Source organism: Xiphophorus couchianus, chromosome 7 (assembly GCF_001444195.1).
Source record: "Xiphophorus couchianus chromosome 7, X_couchianus-1.0, whole genome shotgun sequence".
Lineage (NCBI taxonomy): Eukaryota > Metazoa > Chordata > Actinopteri > Cyprinodontiformes > Poeciliidae > Xiphophorus > Xiphophorus couchianus.
Window position 1 is genome coordinate 6,864,841 of NC_040234.1, and position 20,515 is coordinate 6,885,355.

Genomic DNA, 20,515 nt, shown 5'->3' on the forward strand with positions numbered 1-20,515 from the left:
AAAAAAAAAATTAAAAAAAAAGCACCACACACTCTGCAGTACAGGTGAAGCGCAATGACTCACTGAGAGCCAAACAGGGTTTTGGTTGTATGCAAATGTAAATGTAGGTCACTTGACCTCAGAAAGTTCAGATATGAATTTTTAGAAAGTGTATGTCGTAACAAACAAGAGCTGACGAACCGGCAGGTTCAGAAGGAAAGTGGTCTCTCAAACGTCTGTGATTTGTCGGTCTGAACATGAGCACTTTGAACTGCCTTGTTTTTTGACGTACAAATATAATTTTCTTTATCTGTCAGTGAATCACAGATAAAAAGCATCTTGGTAGGGGACCTGGTGTCGGCTCACCAATCTCTGGTGCTGAGGTCACCAAGGTGGTTAAGGCTCCTGGTTGGAGGAGATCCACCTGGAGTTTCTTTAGGCTCTGGATGCTGTGGGGGTGTTGGTTGATACAGCTCTGTAATACTGCGTGGACGATGGGGGCGGTTCTCTTGGATTGGAAGACTGGGCTGGTGATCCCCCCTATTCAAAACGGGGGACTGTTCCAACTACGGAGGGTCACGTTCCTATCCTCATCTATGGTCACAAGCTATGGGTAGTGACCGAAAGAACAAGATCACGGATACAAGCGTGCGAAATAAGTTTTCTCTAAAGGGTGTCATGACGCTCCTTTAAACATAGGGAGAGTAGCTCGGTCATTCAGGAGGAACGGTGTCTCCACATCGAGAGAAGCCGGTCGAGGTGGCTTGACCATCTGGTTAGGATGCCTCCTGGACTCCTTCCTGCTTATTTTTACATGTCTGCTATTTTATGAACACTTTCAATAATCATAAGCAGCAGGAGCAAAAAGCTTCCTTATTCTTGATGTGACCTTAGAAACATGGAAAATATGTACAAATACTTTAATAACTTTCACAATTTACATTTTTCCTTCTTTACATGAACACTTAGAAATAACAACAAATGGACAGATAGGCTGGTTTTACAGCTTCTGATTATTCTTCACACGTTTCTTTGACGTCACTACATGTCAAACGGTTTGGACCTTTGACTAAACCGAAATTTTCTTCTAACATTACAAAAGAATAAAGTAAAAGGTCATATTCATTCGAGTGACACTTTTTTTTTTTTTTTTTAACTTTTTCATCGCACCAGTTCACTCAAGCATTTACATCTAACATCATATGTTCAACAAGGCAGTTTTCTCTGGATAAACTGCCCTCTTGCCTCTAACTGGCATATGATACCTAATTTCTTTCCAAAACCTGGAGCGAGGAGAGAGGGACGGTGACACTTGTGAGTCCTTTCCACGTCTTTCCTCGTCCTCTCTCCATGCCCTCCATTGTTGCCTGGTTTGGAGAACCTTCCACCAGCACACGGCGCCCTGTTTCTTCCTCAGGTGGCGAACCGACTCAGGGAAGAGGGCCAGCTGGGCCGGGGTGATCTCCTCCAGTTCCACCAGAATGACCTGAGAGGACAGAACTCCATCAGAACCTCTTTGTTGAGGACACTGGGAGACCTCAACATGAGTAAAAGTTGCTTATCGGCTGAATTGTGTGACTTTCTGTGGCTATATAATGACATTTCTCTGTCTTACCTTTAAGGAGCCCTCCAGCAGCGCTCTGTTCATGGATGCCACACATTCCAGATGCTGCCTTGTGTCCGAAAACGCCTTGTCGTCACCACCAAAACCCACGCCGCCATTGCCCTCACTGGTCCCACTTTGGATTTGATCAGCCTCCTCGCCAACCTTCGTAATATTGTTGTTGTTACTGCTGGTGCTGCTCGTGTGCCTCTTTTTGATGAAAGTGGAAGCGGTGTAGAGCAGGAGAACCCGACGACTAGCCTGAAGGTTCTCGTCCACAGAGTCCACGACGGCTGCAGGAAGACAGAAAGTATAGAGAAAGATGAGAAACTGCGAAGGGAATGTGTAGAATAGGATGCTTCATGTAAACCATCTCTATGTAGCACTAGCTGTGGCATCGATGTACTGCTGTAAGTTGAATCTATGTCCTGGTCTAACATTTACTTTAATATTGCCTTTTATTTAGCCCTAACCAAAGACAACGCAACATGGTGTCACCACTGTGTTTCGCTGTAGACCAAAGAGTTTAATTTTGGTCTCTTCTGACCAGCGGACCTTCTTCTTCATTCTACACAACACAACATAATGTTTGTTTAGGACCCAAAATTCAAACATTAAAGAGGAAGGTGCATCGGGATCAGATCATTTAATTATGACGATAGAGGAAGCGACCAACAGACACAAGCTTTTCCCTTGTGAAGCTAACTTTCCCATGTGGGAGACTTACCCTGCCCCGGCAGGCAGTCACGGCCCGCTATGAACAGTTTGTAGCCACAGGCCTGTTCCAACACTTCAGGCAATGTCTGCAGGGCGAACCTTTCCACCTCCTCACTGAACCCAAAGGCACCAGGACTGGGGTAAGCCACATAGGCATCATACAGCTTGCCATCAAGATCTAAAAGTGAAAAGTTTTCATTAGATGCGCAACAAGGTTGCCGTCTGAACGCAGACAATACGAGGTCACTTCAACATTTGTGTTCCGGCGGGTGGCTGAAAACAACAACCAGCGAGACAACTAGCTCCAGTTTAAGAGAAGGCCATCTTGTGGATGTTTGCCGTGAGTCATTTTCGCATCCAGGAGTTTTTTCACGTTGGACGCGCTGCTGCGTAGCGCTGACGTTGTGTCGGTTAAAAAAGCGCCTGCAGCCCCTTTGAATGAGAGGCGGGTGACATTTTATCTGAAAGGGTGCAGGCAGGCCCTGTGGTTTGTGTGCTTCCTCCGTTTCTTGCACTGTATGAAGATGTGGTGAAACGCGAGATTAAACTTTGAGATTCTGTGACTTTGGAATAATGTGTGGGTATATTATTGCAGCTACTGTATCTGTTTTTTTTTTGCTGTTGCTTTTTAAGACGGAGGCTGTTGATGGGTCCATTTTATTCCAATGTGCGATCGCTTTTCAAGCGTCGCAATATCCACAGCACATTTTAGCTCCACCTCTGACGTAAAGTGTTACCTTTGTTTGTGTAAAGGACTGGAAACGCTCTCCTGAAGCACAGCACAATGTCTATCCTGAAGGCGTAGTAGACGGCGACGCTGACGACGAAGAGAACAGTCACTCCAACAAACACTAATCTGATGGGAAGGATGATGTTCGGATCTGTGGAGATAAGAAATCACATATCAGATTAAAGTCTACTTACATTGAGAATACATAGTTTTGGGCAGATTTTGCTTATAAATCCTCCTCTGAATCAAACTGAATTAAAAGCTGCAAAACAAAAATCGTTTACAGTTTTAGTCCTTACATTTTATTTTTTAAAGTAACAATTTTTTGATTCTATTTCATCAATGCCTCCAAGGCTTTGGATCTAGCTGGACCATCATAACAAGCTTTATTAGTGCAAAGCCATTTGTGCGTCTCATTTTTAACTTGAGACACCAGAACAGGAAGTCAGAGCTGAAGAGGGGGAAGTCCGTCGGGGGTTCAAGGGCAACTAGAAATAACGTTTGAAAAGCGCGAGCAAGCGCGAGCAAGCGCTAACGTCAGTGTTTTTTTTGGGGGGGGAGTTTGTCAGTGTTTTTGTCGTGCTGAAAACGTGAGAGGAAATAAATCTCAGGCCACAACAATGAGGCTGTTGGAACGCAGTCAGGGCCACACAGTGACATTTTTATGACCCATCATTATGAAAACGAGGCTAATATTGTGGCCGGAATATGAAGTGATGATTTCAACAGAAATCATCACTTCAAGAAGATGAACTTCTTTAACAGAAGTTCATCTTTCTGTTAAAGATGAACTTCTACGTGTTGTTAGCGGTGGTTTTGGGTGAAGGCACCAGGGTGCCAATGTCTGTCCGTCCATCATCCAGGGAGAAGGATAAACGGAGACTAGAGAGGCAACAACTTCCTGTCCTTGTTCTACTCTGTATTTGTAATCCAGTCAGCGGAGAGCAGGTGTTTGTCTATGTTGTGTCAGAAAGCGATGCCACATATGGGTGGGTGAGTAGTTGTCTGCTGATTGGGAAACCTAAAGGGCTTTTTCACCACTTTGCTGTATCTGGGTTGGCTGTCTCTGGTTCAAAATCTAAAATACCTCACATGTGGTCATATCCAAATCTTAAACGGATCAAAAATTCTTGACAATACACATATAGAGTATTACGTAATCTTTATCGTCTTTTAAGAACAAAAGCAAAACGGAAACACAAATGCTCTTTAAACACAGAGTCCATGAAGAAACGGATTTATAAGCTATTAAACTTTTAAGAGCAGCAACATTTGGCACGACCAAATCAAAGCAGTACAGTTCATGCGCTCAAGCTTCACCTGTTGGCAGCAAAGTAAAGTATCCCTCTGATTTGCCTTGGGAAGTGTAGACCCTGCAGGTGTAGTTGAGGTAGAAATCCTCCTCCCTCACTTCTGAGAAGAGAAGCAGCCGTTCTGACCACTCACCCCTTGGTTCATCTTGGGTCCACTTACTGTGAAAAAGTCAAATTGTTGAAAGCGTCGACTTCCAACAGGTCGCATCGTTTTTCCACTAGCAGAAGTAAATTTAAATGTACCAACCGCCGCTTTGTTGTGTAGATGCGTTCGGACGAATTAGAATCAAACACGACCGTATTTTGGATCAACCAAACGACAAAAACAAAATTTTTCGCAGTACCGGGCACAAACAGCAGACACCTCTTTGTGAAATTCGACCCTAAAAGCAAAAAAGAAGAAATTACAGATCTCTCAGCACGAGTGCGCTTGCTGAGACGAACCATCGTGTTTGAATTTTGTCTTTTTTATTTCTTTTCGTTTCATTCACCTCTTTGTGAAATAAAGGAAGAACAAATTACAGATCTTTAAAGCCTGGGTGTATTTGCTGAGCTAAAGCAGAGATTCGTCTAAAATAGTCGTCGTTTTTTTATTTTTTTTTTTATTTGGTAACTTAAAACGCAAATATCTACTTGAATAGGTTTGAATGCCTGAAGATTGCAGAGCAAACTATCATTGAATTGGATGCGACCTAAAGGAAATCAGCGTGCATATATGCTTTCTTCAGATATACTGAAACGCTTGAGCAGGCTTTCCACACGTGAAGCAAACGCTGCATGGTTAGTCATAAATAAAACTTATTTAAACGGATTTCTGGTGTGAAGAACCTCTTTTAAATACTGCATCATCAAACTCTCCAGCCTGTTTTTGCTTGTCAGGTTTGAAGAAAAATGTGAATAAATGACATTGCCACTCTGATTTCCAGGTGTTTTGTAGATAGTGCTCATCTCACGAGTTTTCTGTAGGTGTGGAAAGTGTTGTGACTTACTGTACATCCGCATATGTAGTGAAAATGACACCGATAAAGAAATGGGTTATTTGTGCTAAACAGCCCGGTTTTTCAGACTGCATCAGTAATAAATACTAAATATTTCAGACAGAGAGACTGTGTTTTTCTGAAAAAGAAAGTCTAAAAGGAGACCTCACCTTTTGCTGCTTTTAAAATTTCATTTTCCGGTTCATGGATTTGTGGAGACAGGGAGTACTGCTCTGTTAAAAAAATAAATAAAAATAAAATTTAAAATATATATATGTTATTTTCTGGTACTCTTACTTGTGGTTTTGTTGTCCTAGGGTTAGTCAACGATTTCTCCATCAGTTTATTCCTTGTGTTTGCTTGCTGTTTTTATACAAACTACTGTACAGTCCATGGCAAACACAAGTACCGTCATGAGTAAAGAAAATAAACGGAAGATAAAATTTTGTATGCCTTTTATTTATGTTTATTTAACCCACACTTACAGTAATCATATATTTTCACATTAGTTTTTCCTTCAATGGTCAAATAAAACAAAGTGACTAAAACTAAAACAATGGTGAAATTTTCTCCTGTTGTTTTTTTTTTTAACTCAATATCTCAACCTCAGACTGGATGGAGAAAGCCTTTAAATCTTCTTTTCATATATCCTCAACATGACTCTGACTGGGACATTTTTAATGTTTTAGTTACCCAGGTGAGTTGATTGAGAACCTGTCGTCACCAACACTCGACCAAGAGGAAAAAAACAACCGCGCACTATTATATTACGTTGCTACTTTTCTGCAACACATGACTGTAATTGTCCCAGCTTTTTTTAAATTAGAAAAAAATCCCTGCGTGAATTTTTAACTCCACTTTTTCCCTTTCTGTGTGTTATTTAAAAAAAAAAAAACTGTAGATGTTTTCAAAGTTGGTTGCATAAAACATTATTTCATTTTTGCTGTTGAATCTGAACTGACCTGTGACCGTTGCATTAATGGTTTCTGACACTGATCTTGTTGCGCCGTCCAGGGCAAAGGTCAGAGTGCAGGTGTATGCGCCACTGCCTTCAGCTTTTACCTTGTGGAAGTTCCCGTCCCTGTTGGTATGACTGCCTGATGTGTTCGATATCAGGACACAGCCCTGAGTTGGAAGACAAAAATATATATATTCACAAAGATTTCCACTATTAAAGCGCCAATTTGATTAATATTTTGACAATTTTTAAAAAAGGTCATGGTCATTTGTATTTTTAAAGGTGGGATAAATCTTTATCCAGTCTTAACCAGTCAATTTTATTTTCTAACAGTCAGAGATTAAAGCAGAATAAGCTTTTAGTGTTTCAGGCAGTTGAACAAAACCCTGCTGAATATATTCTGGTTTTGTCCGCAGCGCCATCTACTGTTTTAAATAAGAACTGCAGCTCTTCAATGGCTGAACTCTCCGGTGAGAACCGCGAAGCAGCAATACACCTGAAGACGGAGGATGCGAAATGGAAAGTCAAAAAAAAGAAAGAAAGAAAAAAGAAGTTAGTAAAAAAAAGAGGGGAAAATATCCGAGGAGATGCCGCCAAATGTGAAAATATTAAACATGTTTGCTCTCAAGTCTCAACTCGTGCAGCAGCAGACAAATAGCAACAAGAAGCAGAAGAAGAAGAGAGAGAGTGAAGGAAGATGGAGGGAAAACAGAGAAGCTGAACACGCTAGCTAGTAGTAGCATTAGCAAAACGGAGAGAGGCAGTGACTGACATTAACTTTCTAATATTTTAGTCACATTCAATACAAAATGTCAACATTTCAGGGTTTTTTTTTTTCAAAGTTTCTTTTGTCACCGTCACTGTGACAGTCAGGTTTGACAACAACCAACATTATTTTTGCTAGAATTTTTGCATATCTGTTGTAAAAATTCATAAATGGACCTGTTGCTCCTGACAGGTCTAAGGATTACGGCAAAATCCAAATCACCCTCTGACAGTAAAACGTTTACCATGCATGACCTCCCAACAGAACAACACTTCAGAAATTCTGAACTTTTTAAGGATTCATATTTAGCTAAGCATTAAAAACACCTCAATATGCAGAAAGCTAATCAAGGACAATTAGCTGGTGTTCATCTGACCTTCATAAAGAACAGAAGCATTTTATTCTCTGACTCAGTGTACTGAATTTCATGCTACTCACTTTGTACCAGTTAACAGAGACGTCGATGCCGTAGATCTTCAGTTGGTGAATGTAATCTCCCAGGGGGCATTGCAGGTCTTTCACCACATCTCGAGGATGTTTTCTTGGCCTTCCACACTCTCCAGCAACTGGCCGATCCATCACCAGCTTAGCGGCCTGCATGTAGCACTGAGAAGGAGTTCTGCATGCAAAGACAAACCAACGAGTTTGGCACGACGTCTCTAGCGCAATAGAAATGTGTTTGTCCATCTCAAATGTAATTTCTGGATCTTCGTTAGCTTTTTTTATACTACTTGATCATTTCTCCACCAAGAGAAGATTTTGTTTTATTTTATTATTTTTTTAACAGCAGTCAGAGGCCCTTTTTACTGTAAGTCATGCCAGAGTGCTAGAAAACATAAAGTAGGTCAAACAGGAAGCTGTGGTTAGAAAGAGGGTGAGGGAAGATTTGCATCTCTTAGGTTCAGATCCCCATTGAGCTCTTCTTCCGATAATTTGGGGGGTGGAGGGGAAAAGTGACAAACCTTGATGTCACGTTGCGGCTAACAGAAGCCTTTTTCTTCCAGTTCTAACTTCCCAACGAGGAGAAACGATCGTTTGTGAAATATCCACAATTTCTGCTATGGAAAATGTTCAGAATAACCAAACCGTCTGTGGAGTGCTAAACCACAAATCAAGTAAGCAAAACTGCTCGATGTGGTATTAATCTTGTAGAGTTAAAACTGACATGCTAAAATAATTAATGTGAAACACAGCTGCTGGTATGACCTTCTGAAGTCTTAATTTAGCGACATTATATCCCAACATTAACTAATTTTGACATCTTTGTTGATACTAAGCTGCATTGCATTCAATAGGGTAACACTTTACAATAAGGCTCCCTAAGATGATATTAATTCAACTCTAAACACTTAATAAATTATTATAAATTATAAATTCTAGAGTTATTATACTAGCACATATAAGACTACCTCGTAAACACAATAAGCATTTGCAAGCAGAATCTTTTAGCATGTAGTCTCCTTCTTGCCCTTAATTAATGAGCAATAAACAGTTATTAATCATTTATAAAGTGTTTATAGATGAATTGATAACATATCTATAAGTTATTTATTCGCCATCAATAAGAGGAGCCTTATTGTAAAGTGGTACCAATATCAGTTTTCTGATAAGTAGTGGAATAAATACAACTCTACGCTTAGCAGTTGTAATGACTTTGCCTTCAGACAGTCTCTTACCGCACTATGGCGAGGTATTCCCCATCGTCGTCCATCGTGGTGTTGAGGAACCAAAGCGTCTCCTGGAGCACCAGAATCCGACCCGCCTCATTTCTCATCTCCTGTCCCGTCTTTGCGCTGAACCAGGTGATGTTGAACGGGACGGCGGTGAAGTCAAAGACGTCCGGAGACAGCAGGGTGCTGTTCAGCATGGCCGCGTCCCCGGGGACAGAGAACACCCGTTCAAACAGGAGCTCGTAGTTGGTGCAGTTATCTGCAACGCATGTCACATTATTAATTCTCAACTTGCTGTCAAACTTAGCTGCTAAAATTAGCTTCACATCGTGTCCGTTCATCAGAAAGCTGCTGTAAATTTAAATGTGTGATGTCACTTTCAATTCAAACGAATGACTGTGGATGTCCCTGTTAACGTTCATTTTTAGCTGTCAGGTATGATTCAAACTTCATCAACTATAACTTTAAACATGCTTGTTTTAAACACACTTGTCATTGTTTGTGAGCAACAGAGCAGAAACATCCTTTCTGTCCACTTTATTTCAAAGCAATGCTGCAGTTGCCTTGATTAGGTGTATATTTAAAAACTGTGTTCCAGTCAGAGTCCCAACTTTAATCTGATAGAAAATATCTGAAGGGATCAAAAGATTAGGGTGATGGTAAGGAGATCTTCCAGCCTCAAAAATCGATAACCAAAAATGAAACCTGCAAAAAGCTGAAACTATAAGACTACAAGGTTTGACTGCTGTAATGGCAATAATACAGTTATTTATTTATTGTTACTTTTGAGAGATGCTTGGATGATGTTTCAATTTTGTCCACAAGAGAGCAGTGAAATGCTTACATATGACTAGTGGAGGCTGTTGACAAAGCAGATCCAGAACTGGTGATCTCATATATTTATTCATATGTTTATCACAAGATAGAAAACAAAACCAACCTTTTTTCATGAGCTCAGCCTGGGCCAGTCCACCACAGATCCCTGAAATCCAGAGGAACATCAGAAAGCTTTCTGGCGATGAACTCGGGCCCATTGCTGAAAATAAACGGAAACACATAAATGACTGTGTCTTATGGATTACAGCAGCAACCTGAACATGTTGTGCCAGCCAGTGGGTCTCTGACACAAACCTCCAGTGCAAAGATTTTCATAGCACATGTTTCTCTTCCTCTCTCTGCTCCTCAACCACAGATACAACAGTATGTGTCGGTGTATGTGTCGGTGAACACATCAGTGTCTCAGAATGACAAGTCCTCGTTTCATTGTGTTTGGATGACAGTCACATTGATTAGTCATGTTGTCAATATAACAGTGTGCCCTGTTACATTGACAAAAACTTAAACTATGGTTAAGTTTTCGATGACAAATGTAAATTATAATTGTGGGCGACCAGAGGCAAGAGACAGGCAAACATTCACATTCACACTTGTACTGTAATTTGTTGACAGACCATGCCATGGCGATTCAAAAAGGAAAAGACAGCACTGGAGAGGGGAAGAAAGAAAACTAAAGTAGCAATGGGAACGTAGGACAATCTCCTTAGTGAAGTCTTCCTTCGCCTCCACAGAGTCTCAGTAGACATTGCTCTCTGTTGATGCAGCGTGGCTGTTGACTCCATTCAAATCATTGTCCTTACCAAAAATGCAACATGTTGTTTTATGACATATACTGTATATATATGCATTAATGTCTTTGTACCTACTGTTACTACTCCTACTACTTGTACCTATTACCTACTTTGTAGAAAGTCAAGATTTGAGTGGGAGCAACTTACCATTTCATTAAAAAAAATTATGTCTAATAGAAATTTCTAGACCAATAACATAAACATTTTGCATGTTAGGACTTACAATTTATGTTTAAATATTGTGGAGGTTACGGCTATTCAACAGAGTACAGTTCCTTTTTGATCGATATGACTTAAGCAATTGAAAATGTAGGAAAAGGCAGAGAATTGTACATAATTATTTGTCCAAGTGACACAGTGATTTGAAGATTGAACTAGTAGTTTTTAGGGAATTTCAATTCTGGTCTTAGAAATGCACCGAAGCAGCTGAGGAAAAAGTGCAAAGAGACTTTTAAGAAAAAAAATCTAAACAAAGTAAGTAAAATGTTAAAATCATGCGAAATTATCCCATAAAAGCAAACGTGACAATTGATCTGTGATGAAGCCCAAAGTTTGTGAAGTTGACATTCAACACAATTTCTAAACAGGTGGGACAAAGTAAGGAGAAGATTTTTACCTAAAAATGAATTGTTATCAGGTTTGAACTACGGTGGAGGGCAATAGTGAGTGTCTGAGGATACGAATGGGATTTTTTTCTTAGCAGTTTTGCCTCCCTGGGAACCTCAGAAGGAGTGATAGACATTTAATTGTCAATACAACCTCACAGAAATATCAGCATGAAAGAAAGTAGGTCAGAAGACATGAAACTGGAGGTTTGAAGGGAAAAAAGCTAAAAACGTGGGCAGGTTGGCAAGAGTCAATCAAGCTGATAAAAAGAAGAAGAAGAAAAAAAAACCTTTGCCACAGAAGGCTGTGTGAAACCGCTGTTGGGAGAGTACAGAGAGGGGAAATTAATCTAACCACGGTACGAACTGCACTCAAACTTCAGGAGAGTCCACAGCTAAAGAGGCAGGTGGAAAACACGTGTGGTTAAGCTGTGCTGCATGAGGTAGTTCTTGTGGTTTCACACTCATGTTGTTTTTCTTTCTCTGAACAGATATTTAGGTCCTAAACAACAGTCATAATTTTTTTTTAGTATTATTCTTACTTTAAAAGGGATCCATTAAGACATTTTAGAGGCTAGCAGGAGCTATGTCTTAAACCCCTTCTAAATAACAGATGGTACACCAGTCTTAAATCTAGAAGAGATCATGAAAGACGACACATTGGAAACTGTGACACACACTCAGCAAATGATGAGAGGCAACGTTCACCCTGGACAGGTATGTAGGGCGAATCTAGACCCAACTATTCATTTATAGTCACCAGTTAACTTGGTGACAATGAATTGGTCATTTCTTCTTTTTTTGTGGGAAAACAAAGCACAGATCAGTTTGTGGGAGGAAACAGAAGCACCTGGGGGAAATCCGCAGATGTACGGAAAAAACATGCAGATCTCAACCAAAGCGGTGTCGGGCTTGATGTGGTTTCCTCTTTCTTCAGAGCCCAGGGCAGGTTTACATGCGCATGGAATGTGAAATAAACTTGACGAGAAATGAGGATCAACGCGAACACCAAATGCTTTGCCGTCATCCCTCAGTCCCCAGCCGATCCCCAGAGAGCGCCTCTCGCCCCGTCAGACTAGCGGCAGCAGCAGTTATTAGCAAACACATCTGCTGAGCTTGTTGTAGAAATTGTTTCTCAGTCCGACGCTCCTAAATGCATTAGTGAGCAGCATCGTGGAGAAGCATTGTCGTGTCGACGCGTCAGAAAACGGCAGGTTTCGGAAAGTGTAGGTCAACATCAAGGCATCAGATACGGCTCTGATGGGAAGTCAAATTACATTTAAGTTATTTTGGATAAACACACCCTTTTCGAAACAACTGAAGGTAACGTATTTACTTGACTGCGCTATAAAATGACGCTATGTACCTGGAAATGACATAAAGCCTCCTACCCAACCCGCTGCTTAGACTGCCTGCTCGTCCTTGTCAAGGAGCCGGAGCTGCGGCTAAGTGTGGAAAATGTATTTTTATTTTTACCCAACTGATTGCTAATTATCTCTGAGATCAACTTTCCAACTCATAACGACTCATAACAAAACACACGTCCAACTTGCCCTGTTTGAACTACACACCCTGAATAAAGGTAAAACTCCCACAGGAAGTCTGATAATGTACCGTTGTCTCACATCCCTGACCGTAGAGATCAACAAGGGCCAACGCCAGAAATGACTGTAGATCCCTTTTTAAGTACGCTGCCTAAAAAAAGAGAAGGATTGTTCACCTGTAGCAGATAATAAAGACAAAGATTTCTATGCCTGACAGAAATGATAGGCATAGAGCACAGAACATTTCTGACAGACATAGAGAGATCTCTATGTCTTTGTCTAGAGATCGGTCGGTCTTTGTCTTTATTTAGTGCAGAAAAATACTTGAACCCCCTCCTCTTTGTTTCTGTCTGCTTCCTTCCGGTCCTCTGTGGTTAGAAAGCCCACAGAACAACAAAACGTGTTGAAAAGAAAACAAAGAAACGCTCGGGTGGGCAGTTTGATCAACCCCAACAACTTTCCATAACCACAACCATGAGCACATCGAATCGTGTCTTCATGCTGATTTGGTCAACTAAATTGCTCAACGCCATTTCACTGCTCTAATTACAGTGGAAGATCTCCAACTTTCACTGTGTTGATCAGATTACGATCATCCTCTCTTGGACCAGCAAGAAGGTCCTTGCAGTCTGGGTTCTTTCTGCATGTTCTCGCGGTGTATGGATGGGTTCCAGCTTCCTCCCAAAGACCAAAATAATGATTGTTAACTCACTAAACTCTAAGCTGAGTGAGAGTGGCATTAGTGTTTGTCCTATTCCTATGTATATCCGTCTATAAGTAGGACAAACAGGCACACCTTGTCCAGGCCTCTCGCACAATGACCACTGGAGACAGGCACCAAGTCAAATGGATTTGTACCGCACATTTCAGCAACAAAGAAATTCCAAAAGCTTTAAATCATAAAACCATCATAGACTTCAAGCAATAAACAAAATCATCACGCAAATACACATCAGATATGTTGATCGATGTTCCGGTTGCTGCCAGTCAAAGGGTTTCAAGCCTTGATTTATGGGAGCTCAGTGTTTCAGCTGTTTTGCAGTTTTCTGGAAGTTTGTTTGAGATTTTGTGGTGCATAGATGCTGAATGCTGCTTCTACATGTTTGGTTCTGGTTGTGGTTCTTTCTCTGCATCCCCCAAAACCAGAAGACCTGAAAGATCTGCAAGGTTGATACAACAACAACATCGTGTATTTTCGTGCTAAGCCGTCTAGTGGTTTATAAACTAACAACAGCATTTTAAAGGCAATTAAACAGGATAAAACTCTTTGAGATCAAAGATCTATTTTACAATCATGCAGTCAAAGCAGTTGGTTACAAAAAGCACAACTTCAGTAACAGAGTGGACGTCATCAAGAAGCTTCTGGTGCTGGATAAGTCACCAACCGTTTTATTTAATCATCATCACTTTGTACAAATCAGTTTTCACTTTAACATTTAAAATTTTTTAAAGAGAAAAATTATTTTGCTGATTATGTATGATTTATAAAAGCAATAAAAAAAAAGGTAAACACCCAAAGGCGGTGGATTCCTTTAATAGGGACTGAATACAAACCTTTCTGAGGTCACGACACTTTCTCTCATCAAGAAATTATTTATAAGACAGTAGTAATAATAGTAATAATAGTAATAACAATCAGTAACACTTTATTTGAAGGGGTGCTCATAAGACTGATATGACACTGTCATAAATATGACACACCACCTGCTATGAACATGAAGGAGTCTTTATGAATGTCTATGACTGTCGTCAAGAAGTGTAATCGGTAAGTAGCGACACTTTAACGCAAAGTTGCTTTAAAAGTTGCATTAAAACTGCCAACTTTCTATTATTTGCTACATTTATACACTTTAATGCAAAGTTGGCACTTTTAATGCAACTTTTAAAGCAACTTTGCATTAAAAGTGTCATCACTTACTAAATTACACGTCGTGACAACAGTCGTAAACATTCATAAAGACCGCTCCATGTTCATAACACGTGTTATGTCGTATTTATGACATGAGTGTCATGACAGTCTTATGCACAGTCCTTCAAATAAAGTGTCACTTTTACTTTAACAGAATGAGGGACTATGCATGGTTGGTCAAATCTGTGATATTCAGGAGTTTGTCTCCCTAAAACGATTTGATTTCTGTGTCTGGCAGACAGACGTCACTCACAGCTGCTTGTTTAAAACGTCCTTGCCCCGTCATCTGCCCTGTACTTCGCAACCCGCAGTTTGGTGGCGGCCCGTTTATCGATAATATTCTCAGCTTTAGATGTTTCGCACTTTGGGTTTCCTTCCTGTTTTCAGAAGCCGTCTTCTGCTCAGGACTCCTCTGCCAGAGAGCGTGGTCTGAAAAACCACAGCACGTTGTGGTGAGATGCTCTGAGAGATTTATGCCTGCCGGATTCATCACACAACTGAACAACTAACTGCGCTCTGGCAAAGCTAGATTACAGCACGGCGAACGGCACCGAGCAGAAACAATGTTCAAACCAAGATCAGTGAAGTTCCCTGATTTAAAAAAGGGTGACGTACCAACATGCAGAACATTGTTCTGGCACTTGTTTCTGAGTTGGGAGTCGTAGATGAAACCCAGTGGTGGTTTACTGAACAACAGCCTGTCTTGTTCTATTCATGAAATGTCTAAACATATTCTGATCAGCAGCAGTGCTGAGAGTTAAAAGCACATGTTAAGAAGTCCACACCAACTGCAGACAGATGTAGTTTAAAGTGTTGCATCATGCCTTTCTATTCATGCTTCATAATGGAACATTTTCTTAAGAATAGTTACCCTTACTACAGTTTCTCCATCTGCGACAGGAAGAGAAAGGAAGTGAGCCTTCTTTTGAGGTTGGACTTCAAAAGCTCTTCAGTCGGATATTCAACACTGAACACTGTTTTATTTACTTCCTCTTAATGCAAATGGAAGTGGCGATATTAGATGGTTCAGTTCCTACAGGAGGATTTTAAAAAAAGAAAAGAAAACTGCAATAACATAAAAAATCTGTACCCTCAGATCAAAACAAACATGCAAAGTGCATTGACTCACCTAAGAGCAAGCAACGTGCGAGGCGGTTAGAGACACAGGAAGGATTAGAGAGTTTACACGGGAGCAAAGAGAGGCAACTTCACCTCTGACCAGCTCAGGCGGTTAGTCACCAGCTCGGTCCCACCTCCACGGGACGAAACAACACAGAGAGAAGGACGAGATGCGAGGTGTTCACCTTGTGGTTACTCAGCCACTCCCTGTGAATCTGGTGGAGATGTTACTGCTGAAAGTCTGTCTGGGCAAAGACAAAAATGATATTCACTTCACTTTAATTACATCAATACGGTTGATTTTTGCCGTGTAACGTTGAAAGACGAAAACGTGTGAATTTAAAGAGAGCAAAAATGCTATTTAGTGCAAGTAAAGATTTTTGTTTCTCTTTAAGTTTACCTGTAAGTCTTTATAACAATCTGTTTTTATGTTTTTTTTATTTTACTTGTTTTTCCTTTCTTTTTTTTTTTTTTTTTAGAAGTTTCACACCCATAAAGAAAACCAGCTGAACGCAAATATCAACCAATGTCAGCCTAGAAATGTGCAGGTGTCGGCTGTGAAGCATCAAACACCTGCACATTGCTTTCAAAGCCAGGTGCAGCAAGAAGATATTCACACACCGGTACTTCTGTCGGTCCAAGGGATTTATTTTGAAGTACATTCATTTCAGTAAAACCCACACACACCCACACACTTGCTGGGAAAAGCAAACAGCTTGCAAAGTTTAATTACTGCCTGTAAGCTTACATTAAAAAAAAGCTGCTCCTAACTGAAATAAAAAACGAACTGCTATTGAATGACTGTTAAAGGAAAAGATTGCTGGATTTGATTTTTACAGAAAAAACCCCCCAAAAAACAAATGAGAGGATACTAAGTCATACAGCTACTTTTAATTGACAGGGGAAAAAAGTGTCAGGTCCTAAAATCAAATCAAATTTGTCTTTTCACAATCTAGGTTCAATATGTGAGTTTTCGTTTCATATTTACAGTCACATGGAAAAAATATCATGACGTAGAGCCATGTTGTTTCCAAAACTCCTCTACGGGGAAAATGTGGCTCAGATTTGAACGGTTTGTGGTTTGTCCACCTCACTGGATAATCCACCATGTATGTTTTTTTTTTGTTTTTCTTTTTTTCAAAGTAGCCATGTTTGATTCACCGTTCATTATTTCTTGGCCAAACTTCGAGTTACGTTTTGATTCCTGAGGTTTGTGGTTCAACGTCGGCGCCATTCAACTGCCTCATGTTTGCCTTCTGCTTCATTTTTCCTTTATTTCTCAAATTAAGGACCTTAAACCATAAAACCATATATTTCCATGCATTTAATAAGGTTTTCATGAATGCAACACAAAGTAGAGCATAATTACCTATTCAAAAGGGGATACAAATCCAAATCCAAACCTTGTGGTGAATATTTGTCATCAGTTTTGATTGTGTCTCTGTTGTGTTCGTAGTCTGAATGGTTTAAAGAGCTGCTTTCAGTGCCGCTCCATCTTAGAATTAACAGACATAAACATGCACCCTAACCCTAAACAATACTAGTCTATTCCTAACCCTAACATTAACTAAACACATCTTACTTCTAAACGTTACCCTTGACTCAAAGCAATGAGTCCATCATATTAGGACCAGGCTTTGGTCCTAATATGATGGAACTAATATGACACTGGACATATAGTGGTGCGTTCACACCAAACACGTTTTGAGGGTCAGGCGCATCTGGTTTACATTCAAAGTCCAGGGCCGATGTTGTGTGTTTGGAGCGTCTAGCGGCCGTTTGAACCGTTTGACGCGTCAAGCAAGTCCATGGTGTCCAACACTCCACATAGACTTTGAATGTAAACCAGACTCGCCTGACGCTCAAAACGAGTTTGATGTGAACGCACCATTAGAATGTCCAGTTCCATTGGTAACAGTGACATCAGCAGTGATGACATCACTCTTTGATGCATCAAAGGAATCTGAGTGCAGCACACAGACTGTGTTTTCAGACCTGTTCCTGTTTCAGACTTATGAATCTTCTACAGGAGCATTGTTAAAATTATTTGAAGGCACAGAATCAGCCCAGTACAGGTTCACATTCTCAGGTGAGAGAGACTCACCTGGTACAAAGTTAAATTTTAGGTACTGGAATTACACCGAAGATAAATTAGTTTAATCAAAGCACGTCATGATTATGTGTGCATGTACTCCGTCTTAAGTCCAGAGCATACTAGTTTCTTTTTTTTACTTTTACCACTATATAATATGCAGTGTTCTAGTTCTGCTACAGATTTCCAGTTTGGTCTTTGACTGGGCCGTTTTCACCAAATAAATCCAGTCTTAACTATTTCAATACAGCTCATGCTGGGGCTTCACAGCATGATGCTGCCGCCACCATTTCTGACCTCAGGGCCGGTCCAAGGCAAAAGCAAACTAAGGAGCTGCTTAGGGCCCCAAGGCCACTAAGGGGCCCCCTCAGTGGACCTGATTAGTAATTTTTTTTTGTAATAATTTCTATGTCATTATAATATCAAAAACATACAATTTCACTATGAAGTGATTTGTTTTTACAATAATATATATTTGATAATGTATGTAGGAATTATTATTTTATGGATAAAAAGAAAATAAAAATAAATTGCTCGTGGGGGGCCTCTGGTGGCCGTGGCAGGTACCGCACTCTTCGCGGTACCACGAGCTGCCATGCAGAGCTCATCCAAACGTCCAAAGCTCCGGTCAGAAGTTAAATTAGCAAAACAATGTCTGAAAAAAGGACTTATCCTTCAGGGAGGGAGAAAAGAATGAGAAATAATATTTTAAAAAGTCAAGATAAAGGTTTGTTTTAGTGAGCCTTGGTAATGTAATGTAAAAGATTTGTAAAGCTGCTAATAGAAAATTAGGTTGATAGCGACCTGGAACGGTCCAGTTCAACAGCCAAACATTTATGCTAGCATCTTTGTGTTTGTGTGAAACTGAGTTTAAACTTTAAATGAGTTGATTCTCATGGTTGGCTGTGGTATTTTTGGCCTCAATAATGTTTGATAGCGTTTGATAACAATAATTAAAACTTCTCTATGTTTGACATTGTCTAGTAGGGGCGATTCTAGGATCTGACCTTTACGGGTGCTGAGCCCCCAACAGGGCTAAGACCCATGAAAAGATATTTGTTTGTTCAGTTTTCTGAATCTAACTGCTTATTTACATACATTCACAAACAAAATTAAGAGACATGTTGTCAGTAATTCATAGAATAAAAGAACAATGTTCATTTTATTCAAACATAAACCTATAAAGAAGTGGCTGATGTTCTTACAGAGTTGAAGTGCATTAACGATCTGTTGTTTTTAGCTTCTCAATACGTTTAATTATGATTAAACTGATGTTCATACTGAGAGCAAATAAAGCTGTGTTCTTTCTAATCTGACTGGTTCTACTTTTAATCAAACTATTCATGTTTTCACATTTTGGTCAACTAGAATCACGGTCGTTTCAGGAGATGGGAAGATTAAAGACGATTAAAAGGTTCTAAACTTTAGTCTAGAAAATATTACTTTCATTTACTTTCATCAATTTAGTTACATCTACTAAAGTAGCTTAAAATATTAAAATGTCACTTAACTTTGCATTTCAAAGAACCCTTTAAAGAGAAACAACCCTTTAAAAGGAAAGAACCCTTTAAAGAGAAAGAACCCTTTAAAGGGAAAGAACCCTTTAAAGAGAAACAACCCTTTAAAAGGAAAGAACCCTTTAAAGTGCATTCCTAAGTTTTATTGATCCAGTTCTGGATCCGTGGAACCAAACCAGCAGCTCTCTTCTCATCAAAGCCTAAATTGATGTATTAAGTTGGATAATGTTCAGGTTGGCACCTTAACACTGCTTGTCAACCTCTCTGGATGTCCACTCAATAACAAATTATTATTATACCAAGTTATTAGAATTAATAATTATTATTAATAAAAATACTAATTATTTTTATTATTATTATTATTATAGTCTGGTATAATAATAATACCAAATTATTATTTTCTTTGCAGTTGTGAAACATTTCAAACTTCCCATATTATTTCATTACTCATCAATCATTTGTTACTTAAACAACCCACTCTATGGAGGAAATTGTTTCCTGAATTTAGGAAACTAAAGCTACATCAAAATCCTGCGTTATGCGATGATAATAACTTCTCTACAACTTCCTATAACCTGTTTCCAAGCAAAACCCAAAGGTTTAAAAAGCCTATTTCTATGTTCCTTAGGAAAAAGGTTCATTGGATCCTTTGTGATTTTAGATTTCACAGTTTATGTTTAAGGTTACTCCACTAGCCTGAGTTTTCTCTATTGTCAGATGGAGCACAAAACAAACCCACTCCCCCCTTCATGAACCTCCTCTCACCTCTTGCAGGGGCAGGAAAAAGAGCTGATAAGGATTTCAAGAGAAACTCCTAATTCTTCTGCTGCTTCATTAGCATTTGGCTCTTGTATCATGAGATATGTTTTAGTTTTCATTTTAAAATGTGGGAGTCTTCTGTTGCTTTACTTCTAAAGTTGTAACTTTGTTATCATGCTCTAGTGTTTTGCCAGGGGGCTTCATATGGTGGTCAGTTGGACCTGGTGGGGGTCGGAGTTGCAGCACCGCTGCAGCTTCTGCCTGTTCTCCCCTGCTGAGCTGCTGCAAGCTGCTGTGAGCAGGAGTTGCAACTCCTCCCTGGTGCTTCATTGTTCTCTAGTCTAAATAAACATACTTGTTGCTTCCTCCTGCTTATTTTCATTTGCAACACTCTCTCCTGTTTTTTAAAATGTATTTCTTATTTTATTTGCAACACTCTCTTCTTTCTGTAGTTGCTTTTAATCATGTCTTATTACAGTTTAGTGTTGATTCTCTACAAGTAGCTCCTCATGCACCAGTGTCACACAAAAAGATCTTTTTCCCAATAACCAATAGTTATTTCAGGCTTAATGTTAACCATTGATGGCAAATTGTGTAAATTTAGCAAAACTTCCTTTGTTTGATCAATT

The 20,515-nt window shown here is 39.8% G+C and overlaps 1 protein-coding gene across 2 annotated transcripts; it reads right to left on the reverse strand.

Moving 5' to 3' along the window:
* Positions 1-884: 884 nt before the first annotated feature.
* On the reverse strand, positions 885-15,621 carry LOC114148911 (interleukin-1 receptor type 1-like). Of its 2 annotated transcripts, none has more exons than XM_028024422.1 (12): positions 15,529-15,621; positions 9,654-9,749; positions 8,720-8,972; positions 7,482-7,662; positions 6,282-6,444; positions 5,490-5,552; positions 4,590-4,725; positions 4,350-4,501; positions 3,037-3,180; positions 2,310-2,477; positions 1,595-1,875; positions 885-1,465 (listed from the first exon to the last, which is right to left on the reverse strand). In XM_028024422.1, exons 2-12 carry the CDS (start codon positions 9,745-9,747, stop codon positions 1,178-1,180), a joined length of 1,923 nt encoding a protein of 640 aa, XP_027880223.1. In that variant the 5' UTR covers positions 9,748-9,749; positions 15,529-15,621; the 3' UTR covers positions 885-1,177. The 2 variants fall into 2 exon arrangements, with proteins under 2 accessions (XP_027880223.1, XP_027880222.1); XM_028024421.1 differs by lacking the exon at positions 15,529-15,621 and adding an exon at positions 9,845-9,895.
* Between the last annotated feature and the right edge of the window lie 4,894 nt (positions 15,622-20,515).

Bases quoted from the DNA above. Each gene is read 5' to 3' on its own strand.
- LOC114148911 (XM_028024421.1), bottom strand. From the start codon at position 9,872: ATGTGCTATGAAAATCTTTGCACTGGAG. The intron at 9,750-9,844 runs GTTTGTGTCAGA...GTTTATTTTCAG, and splicing joins TGAAAATCTTTGCACTGGAG to CAATGGGCCCGAGTTCATCG. The intron at 4,502-4,589 runs GTTGGTACATTT...ACTTTTTCACAG, and splicing joins ATCTACACAACAAAGCGGCG to TAAGTGGACCCAAGATGAAC.